Source organism: Syngnathus leptorhynchus, chromosome 14, assembly GCF_054491065.1.
Source record: "Syngnathus leptorhynchus isolate UIUO chromosome 14, UIUO_Slep, whole genome shotgun sequence".
In the NCBI taxonomy this organism is placed as follows: domain Eukaryota; kingdom Metazoa; phylum Chordata; class Actinopteri; order Syngnathiformes; family Syngnathidae; genus Syngnathus; species Syngnathus leptorhynchus.
This window is the reverse complement of record NC_141208.1, coordinates 8171362-8184214: the sequence shown is the minus strand read 5'-3', so window position 1 is coordinate 8184214 and position 12853 is coordinate 8171362. Positions and strand designations below refer to the sequence as shown.

At 36.5% G+C, this 12853-nt stretch overlaps 2 protein-coding genes across 4 annotated transcripts; both read left to right on the top strand.

Annotated features, from left to right (window-relative positions):
- Positions 1-2905: 2905 nt before the first annotated feature.
- cahz (carbonic anhydrase) lies at positions 2906-5867 on the top strand. Its single transcript, XM_085930611.1, has 7 exons — positions 2906-3071; positions 3243-3440; positions 4286-4404; positions 4619-4711; positions 4870-4932; positions 5077-5232; positions 5440-5867. Exons 1-7 carry the CDS (start codon positions 3038-3040, stop codon positions 5557-5559), a joined length of 783 nt encoding a protein of 260 aa, XP_085786737.1. The 5' UTR covers positions 2906-3037; the 3' UTR covers positions 5560-5867.
- Positions 5868-8069: 2202 nt separating this feature from the next.
- LOC147046418 (uncharacterized) lies at positions 8070-12793 on the top strand. 3 transcript variants are annotated; one of them, XM_085930552.1, is made up of 7 exons: positions 8109-8232; positions 8330-8364; positions 9003-9272; positions 10120-11781; positions 11843-11914; positions 12028-12080; positions 12684-12793. In XM_085930552.1, exons 3-6 carry the CDS (start codon positions 9008-9010, stop codon positions 12051-12053), a joined length of 2025 nt encoding a protein of 674 aa, XP_085786678.1. In that variant the 5' UTR covers positions 8109-8232; positions 8330-8364; positions 9003-9007; the 3' UTR covers positions 12054-12080; positions 12684-12793. The 3 variants fall into 3 exon arrangements, with proteins under 3 accessions (XP_085786679.1, XP_085786677.1, XP_085786678.1); XM_085930553.1 differs by lacking the exon at positions 8330-8364 and having other exon boundaries at positions 8070-8232; XM_085930551.1 differs by having other exon boundaries at positions 8102-8364.
- Positions 12794-12853: the final 60 nt, after the last annotated feature.

Below are 12853 nucleotides of genomic sequence, written 5' to 3'. Positions count from 1 at the left end.
TGGCGAAAGCAAGCCTTGCGCTTAGTGGCTGAGGTAAAATGTGCCAAGCTTACCGCCCACGGTTCCGGTGTTTTGTTCAAAAAATAAAAGTTTACCCCACCTCGTAGCCTTCTCTGAGTTTCTCTAATTGTGATATCACATTCAGGCGTTTTAATACACTATAAGTTAAGCAGACCTGTTGTCACAAAATATGTATCTAGTATTATAGATGATTATTGTTTTAAAATGTACCTGTTACACAAAGTACCACCTGAAAAAAATATTGAGCATTTCAGTCAACTTTCACAAACAAAATTGTTTGCTCAGGGTCTATAGCCTCAAGCTAAAAGATCTCTTTGGACTGCATACTGTAATTTATTATGTCTAGTGATTTAGCAGGGATTTTATTTTGTAGGCAAAGTGGGAAAACAATTGTGCAATAAGCCTACATTTACTGTGGTTTGACATTACTACTGGGTTCTTGCAGGTTTGCCTAAGTGGAATGTAAGATCTTTTAAGCAAGATATTTCAACTATACAGTATAGTATACATACAACTAAACAAGATATTCCATCACATTCTCAACATTTTTGCGGTCCATAGAAGCATTAAGTTGAGGTGCAGCCCTTTTCAATGAATTTTCATATCCTGATGCCTTGGGCAAACATACCATTTGAGATTCCTTCATGTTTTCTTTCTGGGGTCCAGATATTATTTTAAGAACAACTGACTTGAGCATTGTTTTCATTATTATACTGATTGAAACTGCTGAGACAAAGTATATAGTAAAGTATGCATGATTATCCACTTTAAACTATATCCATCTGATGGAGTTATGTAAACATGAAAGATTCTCAAAGCGTTCATCACTTTTCTGGATTTGAAGTGCTAATTTTAAGACAGTCAGCTTTTTCCCTTCATTTGCATTACATTAAAATTGCCTTTACAAGTGAAATGTGTTTGATAATCTTGCAGCCAGTTTAAGTACATTTAAGATTTTTCAATAGGGAAAATTGTTCAAATGTGTTGGTTAAGTCAAATGTAGATAAATGGACATTTTTAAGAATCAAAGAAATGCTTCACGCATATGATTATAGAAAGATTCACATGTTACGTTAATGCGTATGTCAACCAAACTAGTATCATATCAATCTCTCATTAAGCCTCAAGGTGGCAGCAAATAACTACTGTAGTGTGTACGGATGAACAGTACAACGTATTACTCCTGCTTATACAATATTATTTGTTTTGTTTTGTTTTCCAAATTAAAGAAAACACAATCATCCATAAATAGATCCAGGGTATTTTACATGGCACATCTTAGATTTCTTAGTTTATGTAAGATTAATAATTTCCCTAATTTTTAGTAGGTGACATTGTGGGCCCTACAGACTGCCACATAGCTCCAATTTAGGGCATTAGTGGATTCTCATGATGTAAATCGCGCATGAAGAACTTTGAGATGTCACTGAGTGACAGCTGTGCAGCATATATTTGTTTTGGAAGAAGTAAAAGAAATGACATCAAACTGATGGAGGAAATATAAAGACATACTTTGTCTGATAGATTTCAACTGGGAGTGTCAGTATAAAAGACTATGAGACTAGACTATGTGGCTATTGACACACCTAGCAGTGTGGATATATTCAATGGTTGCAATTTCAAACGGAGCATGACAGCAGACATTCATGTATGGAACCGGTCCGGATGAGAGGATGGAAGAATAAATAATAGATTTCTAACTTTAAATCATATCAACAACAAGACAAATATTTCCGAGGTATTAGGTTCATAACATTTGTGCCAGATAACCTGAAAAAACCCATCCTAGTGATTAATACTATTGAGCTTGACAATACAAACTATAGTTTCGTGCAAAGGAAGAATTAGTTTGGATTATGAGGAATCTATCTTTTTGCAGCGTGGGTGTTCAAACCTCTTCACAACTACAATGGGGAAAAATGGTGTCCAGATACATTTTTTCTTTTTGTTATATACAGCAGGCTGTTGAAAAATGGATGGTGAGTCATAAATGGCCCCCGACCTTTAGTTTGCGCACCTCTCCTTTACAGTATGTACGTTACAATAATGTGTTTTTTAATTCAAATTTTCAAGTTAGTTACATGGTACCAGACCACAAAATAATATCTCGAGCCACTTTTTATATGACACAACCACATACAATATTTACACACTGCATTAAAAACATCCAAAAGGTCCTCTCATGAGCGTGCACTTTACAAATAAAACTTTTCTTGAATTATGAGCAGTACCAAGATTGTATGTGTCAAAATTCTGTCTCCATGTGTAAATTGGGAGAGACAAAAATTAGATGAATGGTGTGGAGTTTGGAAATAAGTAGGCTAAATTTAACATTTTAAATGATTATTTGTTCAATGCCACTTATAGTATTGTTTTATTCCCACTTATTTAATGCGAACTAATTTGAAAGAAAACCAGCAAACTGTGGTGAAAAACACTTGACAAACAAAATCCCTACATAACGAACACACCAGTTTACGAGCACCTGCTGACTAGATTCAATAACTTGGTCCACCAACACCGTGGAGAACTTGATTTTGAAGTCTACGTGGAGAACAATTTTGATTAGGGAACGCTGGCAAACGCTGAAAGAAAAATTCAAGTCAGGAAATTGCAAAGAAATCCGGTGGACCATACTTTATAGAAAAAGAAAAACCAAACTCGACCCTGCAAAGTCAAAAACCAGAACGATACCGCGCAACCTTATAGACTTAAACTATGTAGATTAAAACCGTAGAACGCAAATGTATTTCTTGAGATTCTAAAAAGCAGGAGAGAATAATTTTGTCCGCATCACGTAATCGCGCTATCTATCCTCCAAGCAGAATGAAGGCGCAGCTGCAGAAACAAGCCAAACCCACCCGGGTGAGTACCCGGGGCGCTCATATAAATACCTGCTGTGCCACCCCGGCTGGTGTCTGACATCAGCTGTCACTTCTTGGCCTCACTTGTATACATAAAAAAAAAAACATTTGTCACACCTTCTTGCCATTCCAGGCAGCGCAAAGGAGCAGACATGTCTCATAAATGGGGATACGGATCGAATAACGGTGAGTTAAGTATAACAGTCGTAGCTACTTTGTAATGTCCTGAGGAGAAAATTATTATTATTATTATTATTATTATTATTATTATTATTATTATTATTATTATTATTATTGTTATTATTATTATTGTTATTATTATTGTTGTTGTTGTTTAACAACTTACACGTTTGATAGGTCCTGACAAATGGGAAGAAGGTTTTCCAATAGCCAATGGCCCCAGACAGTCTCCCATCAACATCGTCCCTAAGGAAGCCCAGTTTTCACCCTCTCTAAAGCCTCTGAAAATCAAATATGACCCATCCAACTCCCTGTCCATTCTCAACAATGGACACTCCTTCCAGGTTGACTATTTGGATGATGGCAATTCTTCAAGTAAGTGACAGTTACTTTCTACGACCATTATGCAGTTGAAGTTATCAACATATGTTGGGCATATTCCCACAATGGCTGCCAATGCAATTATTTAGATATGTCTCATCAGATGCAATCACTTTTAAGGTTTGTCCAAGTATTGAAAAAGTAAACCCCATTAAAACCTTATCAACAATTTGATTGAGCTGTTTACTGTCATTTATCTTCCATGAGTTCATGTTGGCTCATTACTGTACAGTGGCAAAATATTCCTTCCAGCCTTTATCTGGCTGTCTGCCTATGTTGTGTATGCCTCCACCCTGCTGTGTGCAGTGTGCACTGCAGCAGATAACAACATCTGATCAAGTCACTGCTCTTTTGCCTCACTATATGGGATGTCTCAACACTTTGCCCTTATCATACAAATTAGTATGAATTCAGTTATTCAATACTGAAAAAAATAGTGCTACAGTAATTCTAAAGGTGACAAATTAAAGTACTTAAGTTAAATTTATATTATATATTATATTATTATTATATAATATATAATTATCATAATAATTATTATAATATATATTATATTATTATATATTATTATATTATAATACTAATAATTGTAATTATATAATATATATTATATATTATTATATATTATATTAATATATATATAATGATGATATATTAAAATGATGATGCTATATATTTATATATATATATATATATATATATATATATATATATATATATATATATATATATATATATATATATATATATATATATATATAAATATATATCATCATCATATTTACAAAATTGTTAATATTTGGGATGTTTTTCATAATTCACATGTTGTATCCTTACAGCCCTGACTGCGGGTCCTGTTTCTGGAATATATCGTCTGAAGCAATTTCATTTCCACTGGGGAGGCAGTGATGAAAGAGGTTCTGAGCACACGATCAATGGCATTAAGTTCCCATGTGAGGTACTGAAAAAAAATTGTTTTAAGTGTTAAAAATTGTTTATTGTGGCTGGCTGAAAGGGAGCCCGGTTTGTATGTATAACCCCTTTTTTGTTTTAGTTGTCGAAACTAAAAATTAATAAAACTACTTATTCCTCAAATGATGACTTATCTTCTTTCTACCTTCTTATCTCCTTGCATAAACCAACAAAATGTTTTGCTTTTACTGTCTTGTCAGCTTCACCTGGTACACTGGAACACCAAATATCCCAACTTTGGAGAGGCAGCCAGCCAGCCTGATGGACTTGCTGTAGTTGGGGTCTTACTCAAGGTGGGTCTACTAGATCAAGTCAATACTGGGGTCCATTATCAGTCACTCAGTCACTGTAGACTAGTGATAATAAGATGAGCTACTGCTCTAAAATTTGCCGATAAACAAAAAAAACAAAAATGGTGCTTTCTGTACTAACTGGCTCTGATGTCCTCTAGATTGGTGCTGCCAACCCCAGGCTGCAGAAAGTGTTGGATGCTTTGGATTCCATTCAGGCAAAGGTGAAATTCTCCACTGGGATTTATTTGTTCATTATGAGGACATACTGTTATAAATTTGTGATACCGATCCAGCTATTCATTATGATAACCTATAAATTGTTTTTTGAACCTCCTTCCACACACTCATAATTTATTCTGTAACAGGGAATGCAGTCAACCTTTCCTAACTTTAACCCAGAAACTCTTCTTCCTGGTTCTCTGGACTATTGGACATATGATGGTTCTCTGACCACTCCACCCCTTTTGGAGAGTGTCACATGGATTGTTCTGAGGGAGCCAATAAGTGTCAGCCCTGCACAGGTACTTTTAATAAACAAACCACCATGCAGGAAATATATTCATTGCACTTTGTGAGACAAAATATTCAGTTAGTTCACATTCAGTGCCAATATTTTTTTTAATGTATACCTGTGCTCCTATAATGATACCACATATATCTTTTAAGATGCATTGAGATCATCGCAGCTACTGTTTCTTTAAAAGAAAACCTTTGTCCTTCATCCTTAGATGGCAAAGTTCCGCAGCCTGCTCTTCAGTGGAAAAGGAGAGGATGAGTGTTGCATGGTGGACAACTACCGGCCTCCTCAGCCTTTGAAGGGTCGACAAGTCCGCGCCTCCTTCAAATAAATGAGGCCTCATTTATATTAATGTTTCCCAATGTGCCATAACACAGTACAGTATCGTGAGAGATCATCAAGGGGATTATCCAGTTTCACTTAATTGGTACAAAAATTATTTATTTACTACAAGCAATGTAGCATGCCTGCAACATATAGTAAAAAATTGAATAACTAAATACTCTTATGTTTAGATGGCAATTAACCTGTTGTGTAATTATTGTGATATTTTATTTGCTGGTGTGCATTTTTTTTCTCGTGTAATACTTGTGCTTTGGCTCAATAAAAAATGGGAAACATTGATTTATAGCACTCGAACCAAGTTTGCTGGATGAATTTGTGTTTTATTTACAAAGACTGTATCTTGAATTGTTTTAGATATACGCTGATATTTATATACAGCGCGCTCTGTGGAACCAGAAAAACCTCAATCAATAATTGTCAACGTGAATAATGACAAGATCGGTCAGTTAACATGTCAATCAATCTTGTTGATATCCATGCTTACTTATGAGCAGAACTTGCAATTAAAACTCCGCAAATTTTAGACACTCTGTCTTAGTGGATTCAACTGACACCCTGACTGATGCTTGAGGATGTTGGCAGTGAGTAAAACATGAGTAGTGCCCTAAAAAAACAAGGCCACGAAAAAATGTAACATCCACTGACAAGGTCAACATCAACAGAAGACATAGCAGTGACATTCGAATGTAATTTGAACTAGATAGTATTGGAGAGTGCAAAATAAAAGGCAAGATAATACTAAGTGAGGGAATTGAATACCTATTTTGTTTTTAATTTAGGCAAATTAATTAAAAAATGTATGCGGTTTGTATCATCAATCAAATCTACTTTACGTTTGTCACAAATTGTTCAGCTAAGTGACTTCAGTATCATGTAGAAAATTGTAAAATACATGTTGATGAAATGCAAACCTTATATTCGAATATACCATAAATTAAATCATGTTGTGTTTCCACTCTGAGACATAGAAATATATTTTAGTTATTTAATTGTACTCTCTTATTATTTCAAATGTACATTCATAAGGGGTGGGGTCTACTCTCGCTTATCGGGCAAGAGCAATAGACTTGTAGAAGAGTGTGTGGTTTATCATAACCAATTCACACAACTGTTATCAGACAAGGAACATTGCGATAACTCAAACAAGACATATGCTGACTCTGACTGCATGCATTAAGTATTACATAATGTTTTGTAAATTATACAGTACCAGTATGGACATGAGAACACAGATGCAGCAAACTAGCAACCATCATCTACAAGTCTGACATGTTTTTTTTTTACATAGAGTTTAAGAGTCCTTCAATATTAATAGCAGAGTTTTTTGTCACCATATTTTATCATAATAAATTCCCCATAGTTTTTATTAAAGAAATCATTGTATTGTAATCTAGTACTTTTCAGTGATGTCACCCACTCTGTACCGTTTCATAATAATCATAACAACGATCTGGACAAAATTGAATTGAAAGGGCTGACGAGCCGAGTGGAAGACTTCATTCATTCATTCTGCAGTGGAGGAATATGGCCAACAATGTCCTTTCCAATTCAGCCCTCTGTGTGTGTGTGTGTGTGTGCGTGTGCGTGTGTTTGTGTGCACGCGCGCGCGTGCGTGCGTGCATGCGTGTATGAAAGGGGCATTGATGAACAGGAATAATTTGGTACAAAAATTAGGACACAATTAGGACACGGTTGAAGATGATGCAGACAGAGACAAAAGAGACTGATAGATATATGATTGTTTTGGAAAGTGTTATGTAGTGTTTGCAAGAATTATTGTGTGTTGTGTTTTTTATTCGTGTGGTGCTATGGTAGAAGGGCGCACAACAAAACCAGTATTGACTAGAAATTTTACATAATGAAGGATTCCCCTTCCCTTGCTGTCTACAATAACCATCCCCCCATATTCCTCAATACAATTTTCCATGGCTGAGTGACATCAGTAACCATAGCAACTGTATATTCCTATCATAAAGTAGACAAAAGGATGATATTGAAGATGTTTTTCATCTGTGCCTTTTGCCAAAAATAACAATTGAAACAAAAAAAAAAGCAAATTAGTCTAAGGGCTAATATTTTTGGTTTTGCTTAAAACTCGAACAATAACTGTAAACCAGAGTTACAGTTAATATTTTGATTGCAAATATTTTAACAAATATTCAATAAATTAACTTTGTCTTGTAACTTCAACAATTTTGTCCATCCTAAAATGCGTGTTCCAGATAATTCTTCATTCTCAGACACAATAACAAAATATCTGAAAAGTTAGTTCTTTGAAAATGACATTCTGTATACCTAGTTTAATTGAGGTTGGAGGGTTTGAATATGTTGATAAACAACATACAGCCAGTGCAATAATATTTCTGTTAACGCATTGAGAATGGGCGCGATCCTACATAAGTGTGCTGAACGATGTTATCTCTAGAGTTTGACTCCCCCTAGTGTATAAAAGGTCAAATGCTTGTAGGCTGCTCAGCAAATAATACGTGTGACGTCACCGTTGATGGGGTTTCAAGCCAAATGAGTTGAAGGTTCACACACTTGGTTGATGAGTAGTTACTTAAATTCAGGTGTGCCGGAGCATGCGTGTGATGCTTCTTCTAAATTTCTAGGTGGCTTGGTTTTTGTTATTCAGAATACTACTGACATTCCTGACAAGGTAACTTGGTCTGTTTTTTTTTTTTGTCCTCACGATAATGGTAAATAATCTCAAATAGTTTATGGTCACCAAGTTGGATGCATTCCATTTGCTGCAAATGACAAAGACAAGCTTGGTAGTTTGAGTGAGCAAGTAAGTAATACAAATAAGTAAATGGTCTTGCAAATGCTGCTAATCTACTTGGTCTATTGCATGTAAATGCCAATGTTTTATTTTGCTAACCCTCGAATTAATTGACAGCAGTATTGTCTGTAACTTGGAGCTGTTGCTGTTTCTTTCTTTTTTTTTTTTTTTTTCTAAAGAGTTGATCAATATTTTGCACTAGGTGAGACAATTAAATGCAATTTGTTTTCTCACAAATGCTTTGCCTGAATTGTTTATTGAATTTCCAACTTGCACTGGAGTAAAAATGCACTGAATCATCCCATAAAATGTTATTCTAAGGCTATCGGAAAAAAATTTGCTTTTTCATTCATACACAACAAAGTACCAAAAATGTTTAACTACCAAAACGTTTGGAAGCATATTTTGTGCTTTTATGTAAGTACCATATCTTAAGCATGGAAGATTTTTTTTCTGCATAATTACTAAGATGTTTGAAGTACAAGTGTTTGACTAAAGCAGGTTAGCACTTTTGTAAAACTACTTATTTCTTAATGCATTCAAATGGTGCAATATTTTAGCTTTTTTTTTTTTTTTTTTTTTAACTTGTTTGGTGTTCATGTCCAGTGATTTGTTTTGACTTTTTATTTTTATTTTTTTTTTAATAGTCGGCATGGCAGCTGTTAACAGACCCCCAACAGCTCGCCCACAACAAGAGCGGGCACGGCACTTTCGTGACACCAGTGGTGTACCAAACACCAGACAGCCGGACACAGGACCAGGATGCCCGAGCCAAGACCCAGGATCAACAACACACCATCCCAATTTGTCTACAAGACCTGTCTTCTATGTCCCTACTCCACCTCCACCTCAATTTCTCCACTACCAGTGGCCCATGCCATTCCCCTACAACCCAATTGCTGGATTCTCAGGCATGGGTATGTAATACAAGACCTCGTCGCTTTTCCGAGATATATGTACTGTAAACACTACACTCTTAAAACTGCGGGGTCAAAAACAACCCAATTTGGGTGAACAAATTGGACCGGCATAGGAAATTGGATCAATTTAACCAAACAAAAAAAATGACCCACTTTCCTGGGTCGGTCCAATTTTTAAACCTAGCAGTTTTAAGGCATACCTGTAAAAAAAAAAAAAAAAAAAAGAATTATGTTTATGTAAACGTTCCCTTCCCAGTGGCACCCTACTTGACATTGAAGCAGCATTGTTATTTTGCTGCCTGGCAAGGTTTTTATTTTTATTTTTTCTTCCCAAAAGTCAATGGCTAGACTTTTTCTTTGTGTTTTTGTATTTTTATTCATTGGTGGATGTTCAATAGTAAGAGGCCTTTACCTGGTTTGTTAGAACAAATTGTGTTTTGAGAAACTTGCCATGGATAGTAATAATTGCAACTCGCTTTGGAGCAGTGCAATGTCCTTCTCAAAGCGGTATTGTTAAGTACAGAAAATATTCTTGCCAGGAAGTCATTTTGGAAAGCTGAAACAATGTCACCCAGCAAGCCATGGGCAGAGACTGTAACAGCCTGCATGGTACATAAAGTATACAAGATTAGGAAGGATGGAAGATTAAAAATGCTGTGGTTGTCATTTGCAGTTTAATAGTTACATTTAAATATTTCTATATTGTGTTCAATTTCACATCAGGACAAATGATTTCTTCTATAGTTTTCTATTGCTTTTATGATATTAACAGATTTTCCTTTCTTTTTTTTTTTTTTTTTTTTTTTATTTAACTTTTGGACTTTATTTTTCTACCATTTCTTAGGCTATGGGATGATTATGCCCCCATTCCCACATCCCCCTTATGTGGAGGCTCCAGCTTACATCATGCCCCACCCACATGTTGACTACAGACCATTTCTACACCCCATGGTCCATGCGCAATGCCCACCATATCAGAACCCAAACCAGACGAGAAGATTTCGCGGTCCCTTTTCTTTCAGTGTTCGTCAAACAACCAACTCTGAAGTCCAAACGGAACCTTCCGAAGGCTCGAGTAGTGACAAAGAGGGAAGCGTCCATGGAGATTCAGGGAGAGGAACTGCTTCGTGTTCTCCATCTAGCTCCCAAAAACAAGATTCTGTCGAGGTTGAGAAGTATAGTTTACCTACCGTGGGCATGGATATCCAGGGCAGCGGAAAAAGCAGTCCCCATCCTGCAGAAAATATAGCTGTAGAGTCGTGTAGTGAAACATCAGAAAAACAGAATGGGCCTGCAGACGTGTCCAATTATGAAAATGACCCTCCCTGCAAGAATGACCGTTGTAATATATGGTCAGTGAGCTCTCAAGATGGTATGGTCCCGATGTATAGCTCTTCACAACAAGAGGATGAGTCTATTCAAGAAAGGCAAGGTTGGAGAGCTGGCGCACTACAGGAGGCAATACTGAAAGCAACAGAGAAGGGACTTTTTCACAATGAAGACCAGTTGGCTTTTAAAACTCGTGAGCAATACGAGGGGCCTGTTTGTCATACTGCCACGAAGGCGGGGAACGGTTCCAGGCTTCTGGGATACAGAAGAGAAAGTGGAGAGGTCAGGACGCCTCTTTCCAAAAAATCAACTGATTCCCAGAATGAAGGTGCACAGTCATCGAATGATTTCAATAAATCTCAAGAAAATGAACGCTTACATGGAAATGCTTCTGGGAGTGTCTCTTATAAATTGCCTTTAAGTACTCCCCGAGTCGACGGGAAATTGAACGAATCGGTGTGGTCTGTGGAATCTATAGCACCCTTTATCCCTAATAAGGAATGGATTATGCAAAATATGTCAGCATCGCAGATGGTTGCAGAGATAACAGAGGAACCTGAAGATGGGTTGTCAAAACAATACGACATTATTTTAGGTATCTGTGATGAAAACCAGAGCCTAAATCCATCTTCCCCAGATTCTGCGCCAATGTCAGGTGGTTGTCTTATTTACAGTACCCCAGCTCAGAAGACAAACCCACCACAAACTCCAAAAAGGAATTCGGCTCAATCCCCTGAAATGACAGAATCTCCAAAAGAGGACCCTGGCATGAATCCTACAAAAGATGAACCCTTGACTTGTTTACAGAGTGATATCACACCCTCTGGTGAAAGTGGATCTCCTGAATGTGCGGCTAATCAAAACTCAAATCAGAATGCATGTAATGATGTCCAACAGGTGAAGATTCCATGCATTGCCGACCAAAGAGAAACTCCTTCAAGCTCATTAGAAAACATCCCATCAACAGCCAAGTGCACACTGAATAATACAGAAGCTGTGAAATCAGTGCCTGAAGTGGAACTTTGTGTTCTTCTGGCTAATCCCAGAACAACCGAATTCTCTCAAGGAAGCATAGGACATTGTTTTTGCATTGGCTGCCATTGCAATAAATTCCACGAATCCAAATATCCATTTGAAGAGTTAAAGTCAAATGTGGGATCGAGAGTAAAATATCGAGGTAATCTGCAGCAATATTCATCAGTTGTTTAACTGTATACTTAACGCGTGATTATCTCTAGCTGTGCGGAGAGCGATCTCAATGAATCCACGAATACAGAAGAAATATGGTCCCTGGAGAAACAAACGGCTCGGTATGTTTTGGTTTCACACAATCTAGTTTTGATTTTTAGTGCTGACAAAAAAAAAAGCAGGTCGATTTAGCAGTGTTTCCAGACTTTGATGTAAAATCTTTTGTATTCTACAGCAAAGTACAACAATCAGGAAGAATGAATATCGTGCCAAGCCCCAAATCAAAATGTAAGTATCAAATGGTGATCTGCATTTGGTAAGTATCAGCAGTTGTATAGCACCCTTAAGAACTACAGTATTGCTAGCTTAGCCCAAATACTTTTTCTGCATTTATTTAAAAACGCCATATCTTTGGAAGACTTTAACCGATAGCTGTTTAATACAACATATATATAACCAATCCAACAAAACAACCGGGGCCTCACTGTGTGATGTCATTAAGTGAGGAGCCACCACCATACCTGCAGACTAAACGCGCCCAGATTCTCAAAGCAGCTGTCCCTGCAACTTAAGATCATGAGAAGATGTTCTGATTTTGGTGCATCAAATAAGTTCTAAAATGATTCCAGTATCCCTGCAATATGCTCAGGCACAAGTCATTGCTGTTCGTTCTTTTTTTGGGTCAACGGAGGCAGGGTTTTCGTGAACCAGGTGTGTTTGGTTTTAGAGCGAAAGCCACCAAAACAATTAATTTAATAAGAAATTAGATCACCATGATGCCTAAGGTTATATATAATCATATACATACTAATAAATAATTGCTGAAAATAGCATAATAAAGCTCCTTTAATTAAGACAACCAAAACAATGTTTGCTTGCATTTTCTTCTAGGTGCAGATGGAGATCATCTACAATGTTGAACTTTAACTGTTCAATGAGACTGTTTTAAATGTTAATTTCTATAATGTTATTGAATTCTATTAAAACTATATTTAAAATTTGCCCAGTCTCCATTTTGTTCATTATTTGGGAAAGCATGCTCGACGTAGTTTTGCTGATTA

Excerpts from the sequence above, each read along its gene's own strand:
- cahz (XM_085930611.1), top strand. The coding sequence starts at position 3,038 with ATGTCTCATAAATGGGGATACGGATCGAATAACG. Across the intron at positions 4,712-4,869 it reads TAGTTGGGGTCTTACTCAAG|ATTGGTGCTGCCAACCCCAG; the intron begins GTGGGTCTACTA and ends GATGTCCTCTAG. Across the intron at positions 4,933-5,076 it reads TGGATTCCATTCAGGCAAAG|GGAATGCAGTCAACCTTTCC; the intron begins GTGAAATTCTCC and ends ATTCTGTAACAG.
- LOC147046418 (XM_085930553.1), top strand. The coding sequence starts at position 9,008 with ATGGCAGCTGTTAACAGACCCCCAACAGCTCGCCCACAACAAGAGCGG. Across the intron at positions 11,782-11,842 it reads ATCGAGAGTAAAATATCGAG|CTGTGCGGAGAGCGATCTCA; the intron begins GTAATCTGCAGC and ends GATTATCTCTAG. Across the intron at positions 11,915-12,027 it reads CTGGAGAAACAAACGGCTCG|CAAAGTACAACAATCAGGAA; the intron begins GTATGTTTTGGT and ends TGTATTCTACAG.